The 14,733-nt window shown below is 57.5% G+C and overlaps 1 protein-coding gene and 1 long non-coding RNA gene across 12 annotated transcripts in view; one reads left to right on the top strand and one right to left on the bottom strand.

Annotated features, from left to right (window-relative positions):
• The window catches only part of HDAC5 (histone deacetylase 5), a 35,329-nt gene that overhangs the window by 6,505 nt on the left and 14,091 nt on the right, over positions 1-14,733 (bottom strand). For all 11 annotated transcript variants that reach the window (XR_011522985.1, XR_011522983.1, XR_011522986.1 and 8 more), the window contains 10 exons: positions 4,651-4,910; positions 4,421-4,565; positions 4,203-4,317; positions 3,784-3,914; positions 3,506-3,652; positions 3,304-3,416; positions 2,871-3,002; positions 2,422-2,644; positions 1,016-1,227; positions 447-740 (listed from right to left, as the gene is read on the bottom strand). Coding sequence is in view for 7 of the 11 variants with exons in the window: in XM_008520573.2 (XP_008518795.1) it covers positions 447-740; positions 1,016-1,227; positions 2,422-2,644; positions 2,871-3,002; positions 3,304-3,416; positions 3,506-3,652; positions 3,784-3,914; positions 4,203-4,317; positions 4,421-4,565; positions 4,651-4,910 (1,772 nt within the window). In the remaining 4 variants the exon portion in view is untranslated. The remainder of the gene's footprint in view (positions 1-446; positions 741-1,015; positions 1,228-2,421; positions 2,645-2,870; positions 3,003-3,303; positions 3,417-3,505; positions 3,653-3,783; positions 3,915-4,202; positions 4,318-4,420; positions 4,566-4,650; positions 4,911-14,733) is intronic.
• LOC139073881 (uncharacterized) lies at positions 739-11,619 on the top strand. The gene is made up of 8 exons (XR_011522988.1): positions 739-880; positions 2,175-2,250; positions 2,780-2,851; positions 4,449-4,594; positions 6,273-6,407; positions 6,542-6,658; positions 7,957-8,182; positions 8,933-11,619. It is a non-coding gene; the product is annotated as an uncharacterized lncRNA (long non-coding RNA).

The following is a 14,733-nucleotide window of genomic DNA, read 5'->3' as shown; positions in this document are numbered from 1 at the left end:
TGGGAGGGGGCGGGATGAGTCAGGCCCTGAGGGCTCGGTTATGTCCGCAATGAATGGAGTGTGTGCTAGGTGCAGGGCAGACTGTAGTAACAGTGGGGGCGGGTGTGTACACACGCGCACAAGCACGCAGAGACCGACGCACAACCAGCCCTACGCAGGCAGAAACGCAGATACACACAGGCGGGTGCACACGCGCGCGCGCGCACACACACACACACAAGCAGACAGGCGGGGGCAGTCACAGATGCAGGGAGGGACTGGCAGACTGGGGCACAGACAGCTCCCTCCCTTCCACAGCCCCTTGTCTCTATCCTCCTCCCCTTCTGCTCTCAGAAAAGCTGCTCCTGCACAGCCTGGAAACTGTAGACTAGGGAGAGGGAAGGCAAGCGTGCAAAGGAGCAGGGGGACAGAGGGGTGGTGATCAGGGGCTGGCGTGGAGGGGGCACCTTTTTGTAACCAGCACTGGACTCCTCCAAGTCGGGCCCCTCCTCAGCGCCACTCTCGCCCTCCTCATCCTTGACCTGGATGCAGTCCTCCTCCTCCTCCTCCTCCTCCTCTTCCTCCTCCTCCTCTTCCTCCTCCAGGTCTTCCTGCGTGCTCTCACTCTCCGTGGACCCTTCTCGGGGTATGGTCAAGGCTCCCTCCCCCAGCAAGGCCTCCTGCTGCTCCGTCAGCTCCTCTTCTGTCTCCTCAGGGTGGGTGGTGGGCTGCCGTGGCAGCTCCCCAGTCTTGGTGAGGATCTGGAAGCACAGCGGAGGGGGCACATGAGCTGGGAAGGGGAGCAGCTGTGCAGCCTGAGGCCCGGAAGGTCTTATCCTTCCCTCCCCTCTCCCTGGCAGCCGCCCAGCCCACACAGAGCTTCTATGTGAATTAGAAAAAGGTAAGGTGGCTCTTCCCATCAAATGCAGCCCAGAGAGTGGCCTAAGGTATCAGCCCCCACTCCCCTTTGCCAGCCTGGTGCCCTCCTGCACCCTGCCCCCGGCACAGCCCTGGACACTCGCTTCTCCCAGCTCACCTTGCCCAGCTGCAGCTGCTGCTGCTTCTGCTTCTCCAGGAACTGCTGGTGCTGCTGCTGCATGACCAGCTGCTGCAGGGCCTGGGGGCTCTGGGGTAGCGGCGAAGACTGAGTGCGGCTCAAGGGCCGGTGCCGCGGGAGCTTGCCCACTGTCCGCATGCTGGTGGCCACGCGTTCACCTGTCACCAGCGGGGACTGCCCGTGAAGTGGCACTGTGGGGTGAGGAGAAGGGAGTAACCATCATTGTTGGGGCACAAGGCACCCCCATCCCACCCTGAGACTCTCCCCTCCTAGAACACCACCACCTACACACTCAGGAAAACCTTGGAGGGGCCTGGAGCATCCTGCCCCCAAATCTGACCCTCATTCTTCCTCCTCCCCACAACTGAACCGTTTCACAGCTCAGAGCCACTGCCTCCAGCAAGCCTTCCTGGATTCACCATTCTCTCCCTCTGATTCGTTTATGATTGCACATATAGTCAAGCACCACATAATGATGTTTTGGTCAATGACAGACCACATACATGACAGTGTTCCCATAAAATTAGTACCAGATAGCCTAGGTGTGTAGTAGGCTGTACCTTCTAGGTTTGTGTAAGGACAGTCTATGATGTCCACACGACGACAAAATCACCTAACGATGCATTGCTCACAGCATGTCCCTGTCGTTAAGTGATGCATGACTGTATAGTCTCAGGCTGTCTGTGAGTGAACAATGACTAGTTCTCCCCAACTGCAACAAGACCTCTGATCGTGGACATGGACCCACCAGGCTGGGAAGCCTAGGGGCCAGGATCACGTGGCTTGTAAGCAGAACCTCTTCTAATGCCACCAGCTACTTAAGGGCTGAGTGTCCAAAGCTGTGCTGTCCAAACCCATAACTGCCAGCCACACGTGACTACTGAGTGCTTGAAACATGGCCTGTCTACACTGAGATGTGCTTGAAGTACGAAATACACACTGGATTTCAAAGACAGCGTGAAACAGAGTAAAACATCTCACTGATGATTCTTTCTATTGATTATATGTTGCAATGATAATGTTCTAGATATAATGAGTTAAATGTTATTAAAATCAATTTCACCTGTTTCTCTTTACATTTTTCAATGTGGCTCTAGAAAACCTTAAATTACACATGCGGCTTGTGTTACATTTCTAGCGGACGGCGCTGCTCGGGAACGTGAGCTCCATCACGGCTGCAGACGTTGTCGAGAACAGCGCCTGGCAGGCTGCAGGTACTCAACAACGTCTGTAGAATGTAGGAGAAATCAATGAAGCCATTGAGGGGAGCTATGACAAGGCAGGAAGGTATCCCTGGCTACTTCTCCCTGATGGTTGGCTCTGCCTTGAGCCCCAAGAAGGGGGCCCTGACACCCCCTCCCTTGCACAGCCACTTGTCCACTCACCAGCAATGAGGGTACTCTGCTGCCGGGCCTGCTCCAGCAGCAGCACATGCTGCAGCAGGGAGGCGTGACCATGGGGGCTCGTGTCGCCCTCTAGTGCCACGCCCAGCAGGCAGCCAGGGATGGAGGATGTGCTCATGAACTTGCCCGTCAACGCGCCACCCTGCCGCAGGGACTGAAGGGCCTGCCTCTCGGCCTCCTGCTGCGATGACAGCTTCGGGGAGGCCTGGGGGTGGGGAGGGGAAACGGAGATGAGGGAGGGGCTTATACTGCTCCCAGGCTTGCCAACTTTGGACTAGCATCCCTCATCTGCCCTCTGCCCACCCCCTAGCTCTGGGCAGAGCCATCTGATCTCCCTTAGGGCCCTGGGAGGACAAAGGCCCCAGCTGAGGACATCCAGGACCAAAGACCTCAACACCAGAGGAATGACGGGGTATGTGCCTCATACTCACAGTGATGTGTGAGTTGGTGACAGTGACCGTGGCCTGCAGCCCTAGGGAGATGTTGGGCAGAGAGGGAGACGTGTAGAGGCTGAACTGGTTGGGGGAGCTGTCCAGAGGGAGGGCCCGGTGCTGGGGGAGCATCTGGGGAGTAGTCGGGAGAGACAGGCATGAGAGAGGCAATGGGAGGCCACCCGGGGCCGAGGCCGAAGGCTCTATGGTGCCCCACTCCCCTAACCAAGTCCCACCTGCGGGAAACTGAGAGATCAGAGCCTTTCAGAGGCCCATGGGACAAATCCCACTTCAGGGCAACAGGTCCCTTCAGCCTGTCCACACAGGCAGAGAAGTCCCTGCTGGGCACTCTCAGCAAGCCAGACCAGAAGGAGCTATCCAAGGGAAAGGGAGCAGCTCTGACCCGCCCGCCCAGCCCTCAGCAGGCCTGTACCTCGGTGGAGATGTTGGGGACTGAGCCAGTAAAGCCATTCTCAGCGATGGTGCTGTGGGAGCTGTTGGGAGAGCTGGGGCCAGAACCTGGCGCGCTGTTACACACGGACGACACTATGGGAGAAATGGCTGTCACCTGGGCCTGCTTGGAGCCACCCCCCAACTCCGAGGCCCTCAGAACAGGAACAGGAGGGGAGCCTTACCTCCAGGCCCAGCCCCTGTGATCTCCACAGCTCTCTTCTTAAAGGTGCTAATGACAGTCCCATCTTTGCGACGCAGGAGGGGACTGCTTCTCCGCTCGGCCACCTTCTGCTTTAGTCTCGAACGCACTTTCAAGTTGGGTTCAGAGGCTGGGGAGAAGGTAGCCGGGGCTTGGATACACCCACACAAATGGCACACACCTGCAACCCAGCCCCTCTACATTCCCACCTCTACTTCCGAGGAGCCACTTCCTAGGAGGCCAGGTTGCACACTCACTCACCTGTTTTGCGGAGGGGGAAGTCATCACGGCTGTCGTAGGGCCCAAGCAAAGGCAGTTTGTAGGAGGGAGGCGTCCCAGGGGGACCGCTCTGGGGAGGGGAACTCTGGTCCAAAGAAGCATGGTGGGCTCCCCTGGGGGGTGGAGGGTAGGATGGAAAGAGATCCAGGTTATCACCCAGCCAGCTGGACCTGCCACTTAGCAATCTACATGTATGAACTATCTAGTGCATATAGGAATAGGAAGTGGCTTCTGGGGAGGGAAGCCAGGAGAGAAACCAGGGCTGGGAGTCTCGTCTCCCAGGAGAGACTGCAGGGCCTGTATATAGCATCATATATGATCAAGGGAGCCCCTTGCCAGCTTGTAGCCAGGCAGCCCCAAGCAGAGCGCCTCTGCGATCCATGCCTGCCAAGGGCCATTACCAGCATTTGGGATGCTGTGGGAGGGAATGGTTGAGGCCGCCTGGCGTGGGCTCCTTTGACTTCGACAGGAGGAATTCCTGGAGCCTCAGCTTCACCTCAGTGCTGGCGATGGCACCTGCGGGACAGGGCACAGCTGACCTGGGTGCTTGGGGCCAGGACCCCACAGCTGGGGGCAGGGGCAGGAGTCCCAGCTGGCCCCAGGAGGCCCCCGGCCTTACTCTCTTTGCTCTTCTCCTTGTTTCGCAGGACGAGCAGCTGCTGCTCCAGCCGCTGCTTCTCCAGCTCCTCCTGCCGTTGCTGTTCCCGCTGCCGCTGCTGCTCCAGCTCCTGCTGCCTCTTGGCTGCCAACATCTCCTGCTGCTGCTGCAGAGGCACAGAGGGAGGGAGGCAGGGTGAGAGAGGTCCAGGGGTGGGGGTCTGGGGAGCCCCCCGCACCCCCCTCACTCACCTTGAGGTGCTTCTGCAGCTGGACCTCATGCTGCCGTGTCAGGTGGTCGTGCTGTTTCTGGAACTCAGCGAACAGGAGCTGCTTCTGCAGCTGCTGCTGCTGCTTGAGCACCAGGAGCTCCTGCTGCAGTTGCTGCTCCCGCAACGCGGGGTCCACAGGGCCTGCCAGAGCACCCCGCAGCTCCACAGGGCTGGGGCTGCCTCCACCCCCGCCCCCCATGGAGCTGGGCATGGCTCCTGGCAGCACCGGCTTCACCTCCACTGCGGGGAGAAGAGATGAGAAGGGGTCAGTGGGCCCCATCCAAGACCCCACGAGACCCTGGCAGTCATGCCTGGGACCCAGAAAGCTACTAGGCAGGACTACTAGACCCAAAGAGAATTGAGAGAGGGAAGTCAAATCCCTCAGCTCCGTGGATACAGCCTTCCGCCTTAATTAAAGGAGGTCGAAGCCATGAACTTCAGTAAGATTATATAAACAAGACTGAAGCACGGTACCTGGAAGATTATGAGTGCTTGACACATAATACCGTCACTGACAGTTAACACCACCAGGCATTTTATGTGAATTACTTTACTGGTGAGGAAACAGGTTTACAAAGGTTTAAGTAACACGACAAAAGACATCCAGCCAGGTCCTTGATGGACCAGGATATGAATCCAAATCCTATGCTTTTAACCACTGTCCTTCCTGTGCCACCTCCTCCACTCTCAACACCACACACTCCCCACCAAGAAGCCTGTACTAGAAGAGAAACTGAGGCACAGAGGTTGGTTCTAGAATGGATGGGATTGGCAGCCAGGGCCCTCAGGAAACCCAGGCCTGTGGGGACCCTCTGGACATCCCTACCCTCTTCCCTTTCCTCTGTCCCACACCAGCTGGGGCAGACGGGGGAGGGAGGGAGAGGTTATGGGAATTGGGTGGGGTGGGAACAGAATGCCTCAGGGAAAGGGGGTGCAGGGCTGCACCAAAGCAGGGACAGAAGGGGGCTGGGAGTCAGACTCGTTTCCTTTGCTGGATTATCTCCTTTCAACAGTTTTATTGTAATTACCCTGAAAATGCCGCTATATATAGAGTGAGCCAAACAGCAGCTGTGCTGGGGGGAGGGGGGAAGGAGAGAATGGGCGGGCAAGCGCAGGGAGGAGGTGGGAGGAGGAGACAGGAAAGGAAAAGGAATCAGACAGGAAGAAGGGTAATGGCAGGAGGGGCTGGAGCTGAGGCAGAGATCTCAGGACTCCAGTCCCAGGGAGAACCCACTGGCAAGGGGAAAGGGGCCGAGGGGCCTGCTGGGTCCCAAGACCTTGGGTCCAGGCCACCATGTGGACAATGGGCCACAGGGAGTAGCAAAAGGTTCCAACAGCTTTGTGGGAGGGCTGAGTCTCGACCTCTTGAGCTCTGTACACTGTCCTCTGGTCACTGACTGTCACTCCCCACCACGGCCCCGCGGTTGCCAGGGCAACCAGGCAAACACCACATCAGCAGGGAGCCCCAAGCCCAGCCCACATGCCACAAAGCCTCCTGAAGCCAGCAGGAAGGGGAAGACAGGCTACCCACTGCCTGGGAAGGAGGAAGTGAGAGAGGCAGGGCCAACCCGTCTTATTTCTTTTCCATTTCTTTCTCCAAAGAAAGCCCTCACTTTCCTCACTCCAGCCCAGGAAGGCCACAGGGAGCTGGGAAGACTTTCTTGTGGCCCACTCCAGCCCAGGCCTGGAGAAGGAAGGACCCCACCATCCTGCTGGCGGCCAGCGTCTCCTGCACTTGTGAGCAGGCCTCTTGCCTAGGCCCCCACTGCCATCCCTCATTGGGAGTAGAGAGGGAGCTGGGAGAGGGGCTAAGGGCTGAGCTAAGAGAGGCTCCCACAACCTGTGCAGTCTATGGGCCTGGATCTTTCCAGGGAGCCTGCACTGAATGAATGTCACCAAGGCAGGGGCAAGACCTGCTGAAGACCAAGGCCATGCTACCCTCATGCCTGAATAAGGCCTCTGGGACCCACTGGAGGTGGGGATGGAAGGTAACACCTGGGTAGAATGTCTCTCTTGATCCCTACCAGCTCCTTCTCCCCCCAGCACTGCTAGGCACATTCCTCTGTGGTTTGCCCGCCAGCCACACTGACGACTCTGTGGCCACAAGGCCAGAGCCACATCTGCAGGAGTGGCCAGATGTGGCCAGGAGGGTGGAGTTACACACACACACACACACACTCACTCTCCCTCCCAACCTATGTCCTGCCCTAACACCAGGGGGAAGGGCCCCTAGAAACTGCAAAGGGCCTTTCTAGAGGTGGCCGGCCTGTCCCGGGTACAAAGCAGGGTGGCAGCAAGGAGCCAGCAGCCAGCCTCAGGTCTGCCTGGCCCTGGAAATGCTCAGCAAGGCCCCAAGCTGGCTGGAGATTTATCTGTTCCTAGGCAAGGCTGGCTTGGCCTGTGGCACTCTGATCGCTCAGCCAAGAGGTGGACGGGCTTCAACCTGCTGCTCCCGACTGTGCTGGGGCTGCGGGAGCCGGATGCCAGCGTGCCCGCCCAGGGAAGGGCAGGGGTCCAAGCACTCCTGGCTCCCAGCAGATAACCCCGCTCAGGCTGGAACTGCCGCCAACCATGCTGGCTTCCCTTGCAGGAGCCCTGCAGAGAGGGCACAGGCTCAGGCAAGGGGAATCTCCCACCAGGGCTCCCGCACAGCCACCACTGCAGCAGAGACACTAGGGCCTACACCGCAGCGGGAGCCATAGTCCCATTGGTATGCAAGTGGCAGGGCAGCCAGCAGGCTGTGCCACACAGCCTTGTTCCCATGCAAGCAGGAAGCACGAGCGACTGGAGAATGTTAATCTGCAGGCCCTGTGGGGCCTGGACAGGATGTGACATGCCAGGAGTCTGCCAGGTAGTAACATGGCTCCATCCAAGATGGAAGAGGCCACGGCTGGGCAGCTGGAGTCAGGGAAAGGATAGGGGGAGGCACAGAGCCCCCTGAATGTAGTCTGCTCGGCACAAAACCTAGAGCCTGGCTGGCCTTGCACCCCCTCGTGGATCTGTGCCCTCTGCTAGCTTGGCACAAGCAGAGCAGGTGGCAGTGCCATCAGAACCAAGCACCTGGAAGGGGAAATGGGTGTGCCATGATAGGAGGAAACTCCTGACCGCCTCCTGGTGGACCGAGAAAGGTGGAGGAAAGGGAAGAGAGCGGGCAGAGAGACAGTGTTCCCTAAAAGACGGGCTGGGAGCTCTGGCTAGCAAAGAGCCCCCTGAAAGGCCAGGGGAGGGCTCATGTGGGAGGGCGAGGCCCTGGGTCCTCCCCTAACCCCATGCCTCCTTCTCACAGAGAGCTGTAGGGAACAGAGAGGAAGCCGGAGAGCCGACACAGCAATCTCCTGCAGAGGGAAGACGGAAGGGTCCAGGGCTACCTGCCCCATACTCCACTCCTCCCCGGGGACTCGGACCCTTCCTCCTGGGAGTGGTGGCCTTGGGAACAAATGGCAACACCATCCTGTTCTCTGGCCTTCTGCAGGACTGAGGGACACTGCCTCCATGGAGAAGCCCCTGCCCAGGTAGCTGGGTGGGCAGGGCTACGTATTTCTAGCCATCAGAGTGGCCTCACACTTACGAGGCTCTGGCTCCAAGGGGCCACCCTGCCCAGCTCATGGGCACAACTGGGCAGTGGCAACACCTTAGCGACACTTCCTTCCCATCACTGGGCCTCCCCCATCTCCAGGAACCCCGTCAGCCCACTGGGGGCTCCCACAGCAGATTCTCTGGACAGCAGAACCAGGGACAGCCTGGCTCCTTGGGATATATGCAGGTGCTGACGGGGCACTCTGGGACAACTGCCAGCATAGCCCTAGACTAAAAAAGAGTGTCCAGGCAAAGGGAAACTGCCCCCAAGCAGACAAGGGGCTCTGGGACACAAGGAGTAGGTTCTAGTAGCACTTTGGGGAACAGAGGTTCAAAATAAAAAACAGATCTAACTGCCCAGGAGCAAGGCCTCCTGCTCTCAACACACCACAAGCCAGGCCCCAGCTCCAAGCCCTCTCTTGGAGGAGTCACCAACTCCGGAATCCCTGGGAGGCACACCCTGGGAGCAGGGAAATGCTACTTTTCGTTCCCCCTGGAGAAGCTCTGGATGGAGGGGGCAGCACAGGGGTGGACCCACCTCCAGACCTAAGAAGCTAAACATTTGGCTCTAAAAAGACCGTTCTCCCAAGAGCCACCAGCCACTGAAGGCCAGGGTAGGAGGAGGGGTCCAGGGTAGGTAGAGTATGAGGGAGGGGTGCCTTAAGCTGTTTGGAATGTCTACACAGGACAAAACGAGGCCTCTGCAGAAGCCCTGGGGCTGAGGAGCTACCATGGAGAGAGTAAAGGGGCCTGGAGACCATCTGTTTCAGCCCCCTCATTACACAGACGAGGAGACCAAGTCCCTTCGAGAGGCTACGGTGCAGAAGACCCCACCAAGTAAATAGCAGCGACTCGAACCCAGCTGTCCTGACTCCCAGCTCAGGCAGGCTCCCTCTGAACACGGACCTGTGCAGCCTGGCTCCAATTTGGGGCATCCCAGGCCCTCAGTGTGAGCCAGCCCTGGGTAACTGCCCTCTGGAGAGCAAAGGGCTGGCAGCCCACCCTAAAGGGCAGCACCTTCCACCAGCACCCACGCCCTCAGGACCCCCCTTGCCAGGCTGGGGAATCAGCAGCATCCTTAAAATCTAATGACCTCATTCTATCCCTCTGGAGAATGGGAAAAGGCTCTTGTCCCTTTCTTGGCCTTGAGAGAATTTGGAAGGGGGCAGGGAACAGCATTTCACACTCCTCCCTATGACGCCCATGACCCCTCCCCACCGAGGACGGTTTCCCATGATCTATTTCTGTGCTCTTACGTGACTAGTGAAGCCAATTTAGGCTCAACAGGTTCCACCGCAATTCAGACAGTATTTCCACATGTGCAAGCTGGGGATGACTCTCACCTAGCAATTTTCACAACTCCTCACGTAACACAAGCAACACACATCACATCATGGTTAAGAGCAAAGACTCCGGCATAAGAGAATTCCAGAGTTCAAGTCAGCTTGCCACTTCATAGGACAAGGCACCGATCACCTCCCCGTGCTCCTGCGGGCATTTGTGAAATGGGAGCAAGAATGGCACCTGCCTCCCAGAGCTGTCAGGCTCAGGAGAGAGCACACGTGCAGAGGAGCTTGGCACAGGGCCTGGGACGGTCTCAGGAGGTGCTAGTCAAGGCTATTATTAATGGCTCCTGACATTTTGTGTGTCCTGGACCCCTTTGGCAGTCTAGTGAAGCCTATGGACCACTTCTAAAGTGCATGAAACAAAATACTTAGAATTACGTGGAGCCAGGTTCACAGACCGCCCGAATTCTAAGGAAGGCAGGCTCAGACCTCTGCCAGAGGGAAGCCTTAGCTCTTTCATTTCAGATTGTCCCAAGGTCGCTCTGTGGTCCTGTCCCAATCAAAGCCCTTCCCGTGAGCCCCACACAACACCAGCTGGAGTGGCCAGCGGCTGGATCCCAATGCTGGAGGAAGAAGCTCTGGGAACAGCCCCTTCCCAACCACAGCACTTGCAGGCTGTCTCTCCTGCCTCGCTGCCTCCACCAAGGGCCACTCTGTCCTCCATGGCTCAGCCCACAGCAGTGGAATCCCTCCTGTCCCTCACAAGCATTAGCTCAGAAGAACATGAGTTTTGGTCCCTGCTCTTGGGGCCCCAGCTCCAAGCAGTCAGAAAGTCTTCCCTGGTATCTAACTGCACTGTGCCCACTGCAGGCAACACCCCTCTCCCCGATACTATTCCACATCCTCCTGGGGCCAGGACTCAGGAGACCCTAAGCCCCTCCTCTCCCAAGGCAGAAGCAATGCAAAACTGACTTCAGAGACTCAAGACATCAGTGCAGGAAGGACCTGCAGATCAGCAATGCAGTTCCCCAGTTGACAGAGGAGGACAGTGAGGCCAGAAATGGAAGAGACTTATCCAATGTCACCTGGAAAGGAGGCGGAGGAGCCAGGGCTTAACCCCAGGCCTTCTGGCTCTTTCTCTGCCTCCCACTGAAAAACAGGAGAACCCTCAAAGGCTGCTCCTGAATTTAACGAGAGGTGGAGCGAGGAGCCAAACTCTCTATTAAACATTAAAGATCCAGGAATCTAGGCAGGGCACCTGGTTGGCCCCCAAACACCAGAGCCCAGGAGCACAGGGGAGAAGGGGGCTGAGTGAATGGAACCCCCAGAAGCTTGGGGCAGATCGTGCCTCTGAGGGACCTTGTGCTCAGAGGAGGCAGAGCCCTGATGGAAGGCACGAAGCGTCTCCCCCTGGTGAAGACAGAGCTAGTCGTCGACCTTGGGCTGCTATCTGGAGAAGCAGCAGACACTTCAGCCCAGCCATTTCCAGGAAACACTTGGGCACCAAGCTAGAGGCGATTAAAAGGCACACTAACCACTCAGAGTCTGCAGCTGTTGCTGGGACTGTTCACTCTGCACCTGGGGTGGCCTACAGGGGCCCCAGGGCAGGGGCTGTGCCTCCATTCCCCCAGCACAACCCAGCCCTGAGCATCCAGCAGGGCACCCTGCCCACCTGCCCACCTGGCCACTTGCCATAATCCCCTGCCCCAGCTGGTTTGGGCACCTGCTCCCCAGCATCTCAAAACATCCTCCCTTCTCCAGACTTCCAGGCTGCTGGGAGCTGGATTTGACTCTGCCTGGGGCGACAGCCTCCCTCCCTCTGCAGGAGGCCCTTCTCCCAGGAGTCCCAAAGCCCACCAAGGCCTTCCAGGGATGCTGGTGACAACCACTGGCAGGCTGCTGGGCCCCATGACCCCTGTCCCCATGACTCCTGTCCATCCAGCCCTTACTCCAAGCATGGTCTGTGTCTACTCACATCAGAATCAGCTGAGATGTGTTTAAAATGCTGGTTCCTGGGATGCCCTACAGAATCTGAACAGGGAAGGCCTGGTATTCTGCATTTTAATACACTCCTTTGATAATTCTGATGCAACTGAAAGTTTGCAAACTACTTTCTCACAGTGTCCCCGGACTGGCTGCACTCATTTTGCTGCCAACCTGACAGCTGTTACAGCTGTGTGTGTGTGGACACAGTTAATCTGATTTCCTGTCTGGCAGCTGTGCAGCAGAGAAGGGACAGCTGAGGGTCTCAGAAACAAGAGGAGGGGATGAGGTAGGAGGGAAAGGGGGCAGGGAAGGCTGAATGGGATGGGGTGTTCAAATTTGTTCCTGAGCCTCTTCTCCCCTTGGGCCAAAATCCCTGCAAGGAGGCAAATAGCTGACCAAGTGGTCCCTAGCATTTATAGAAAACAAAGCCTCCTCTCAGAAACCTCAGGTCTCTATACTTTAGGAGCACAAACTTTGGAAGCACCAAGACAGGCCCACCACATAAGGTTATGCAGGTTGTTATACTGCACAAGGTTATACTGCACAAGGGCACCCAAGTGAAGGGGCAAGTTGGGGGCTGAAATCTAGCCCACGATCCAATTGCTAAGCCATGAACTCTGGCATGAGGTTGTATCTACCTGGAAGAAGGGCCACCTTTTAAAAATTTGCACAAAGGAGCTTTTGTGGAGGATAGTGGTGGCCCAACACAGAGACCTAATCCGAATTCCAGCTGTCACACACTCTGTGACCTTGGGCAAGTTCCTTAACCTCTCTGATCCTTCTCAATTGTAAAACATGGCTATTAATACCATCCTAAAAGAGACAAGGTAAGGAAAGCACCTGCTACCCCTGTCACTTAGTACATTATAATCTTCATTCCCTTCCTACACGAGTCTCGCCCTTCCTTCCTTCCCCACACCCCAACACCTACACACCCACAGACACAGCCAAGCTCGGAATGGTCTGAAGAACATGAGTAGGAATATCCAGGGGAAACCCCAAGACCAAACCTGAGCCCCATGGCACTTCCCAGCATCCACAGCGTCCCTTCCTGGCACAAGCAGGATCACACCCTGCCTCACTTGGGAAGGGAGACTCCTCCTCCGTGCCTGCTCTTAAGATCCTGCACATTGCCCAAGCATCAGCTCCGCCCAGCCCAGGCCAAAGCGGAATCCAGGGCCCACAGAAGGGAGGCAGGGGATCCGCCAGCTCCGCATCCTTGGGAATCCCTCACCAGACTTCAAGCTCCCAGGCTCCCCAGGCCGGTAGCAGGCCTGGGTGAGGGAAGTAGCCACTGTACACTGGGCTGTTTTGATGGAGCTAGGCAGAGACCCCGTTGGTCAAGGAAGACCTCTGATCGCATGAGTGGAAGGTGCGATTTGTCCCCCTCCTCACGCAGCAACAGCAGAGAGTGCCCCACATCCCTCATGGGCTCTGCCTGCCAAGGCCCTGGCTCCCCGCTGGGGCAACTCACCATAGCTGTCTCCAGTCACCCAGAGGGCCAAACCCCAGAATAGAGCCCAGGAACCCTGCCATCAGCCCTGGACGCCAGCCCCCTCAAGCAATATTCATTCATCCATGTGCCAGGCACTGTGCTAAGCGCTGGGGAACAGCAGACAGCAAAGGATGCCCCTAAAATAGGGTTCCCAAGACTTGCTGCTGGAGTAAGCAAAGAGTCCAGGGTAGACCCCCACCCTGGAAAGCCCCCTTTTCCCCAACCCCTCGTGCTGGGGAGGCCTGGCGACACACACTGCCCAAGAAGTGTCCCTGGACATCTGCTTTTTCAGCCATGGACTTTTGCATCCTGTCTGGAGACTGATCAAGAGATGGGAGAGGAGGCGGGGGGAGGTAGGGGGAACACCAGGCTGCCTGGGCCCTCATGGCCATGTTTATCTGGGGTGGATTTTTTTTTAACCCAAAGGTTAAAGCGTTTCTATTTGAAACATCTATTTACATTCCAGAGTCCAAAAAAAAACAAGGCAGCCGAGCTCCAGGCCTATATCTGTCCCCAGCCGCGTCAGAGACACAGCATCAGAGCTGCGCAGGGGGAACATTCTTAGCCCTCTCCCCGAGCCGCTGAGGTGACTCACGCCTCCCTCCTGCCAGCATGGACCACGCCACCTCTCAAAAGACTAGGCAGTGTGCATGGGGGGGGTGACAACAGGGATCTGGAGAGAGGGACGGGCTGGGGGGGGTCTATGCAGGGACAGGCAGCCTTAGGGAAGGGATGGGAGTGGGGGGTTCTGGCTTGCAAGATTTCTGGAGTCTAACTTGACGGTGAGAGAATAAGCTGAGGAGGCCAACCACCAGCCTTGCTGGGAGGCAAGCGACAGTGGGGACAGGGCGGCATGGGTGAACTGATACGGCATCTGCCAAATGGGTAGAGCTGCTCCCAAGCAGATGCTCTGCACAGTTAGTTCTTTGCTTTCCAAGAGACCACCTTGACCCCTAGGGGCTCTGGGGTAGGTGTCAGCAGCAGGGTCTTTAGCTAGAGCTGCAGGCTCAACTAGACCAGGGGTAGACCAGCCCTCTGTGTGTCTACCTCCTCCCAGGGGCCTGCATGGGTACCCTGGAGGGCTGGCCCCCAGGGTTATGGCCCTCCCCTAAGAGACTGCATGGGCATCCCTGCCCAGACAGATGGCAGGCCTTGTTCCAAGGGTTTTCCAAATCTTCCCAAAACATTCATCCTCTGACACATCCAGTCCAGCTGCAACCTTATCCCTGGACAGCTCAGAGCCAAATCACAGGTACCTGCGTAGGCACACAGCTCCCACCTTCCAATTCAAAGGTTGGGACCCACACCCACATAACCAGAGGCAAAGACTCCCTTTACATATACACACAGACGCCCACACCCGAGTGCCAAGCCACTGCCAGGAGGGGCCAAGCCGGCATGGGTCCAGCAGGCCCCTCCCAAGAGGAAGCATCTTGTGGTGCCGGCCTGGTTAGGAGGCTGTGCCAGAAAGGCCTGATGCTGCCAACAGGTTCCTGGGAGGGAGTGGCCAAGCTCTGGGGGACCCCCGCCCCCAGTCAAGAGCCAAAACATCCCTGCTGAAAAGGCAGCAGGGCTAGGGGTTCCTCAAGCCCATATTAGCCAGAGTAACACCTCTTCATCCTCATGAGATGGGAAAAATCCAAGGCCTGGGGGAAGGAGAGATATGGGGGAACTAGGAACTAAGGCAGCCAAGGCCCCCCACATCCCAGCTGCCAGCCTC

Source organism: Equus przewalskii, chromosome 10 (genome assembly GCF_037783145.1).
Source record: "Equus przewalskii isolate Varuska chromosome 10, EquPr2, whole genome shotgun sequence".
Classification (NCBI taxonomy): domain Eukaryota; kingdom Metazoa; phylum Chordata; class Mammalia; order Perissodactyla; family Equidae; genus Equus; species Equus przewalskii.
This window is presented reverse-complemented; position numbering and strand designations above follow the sequence as displayed.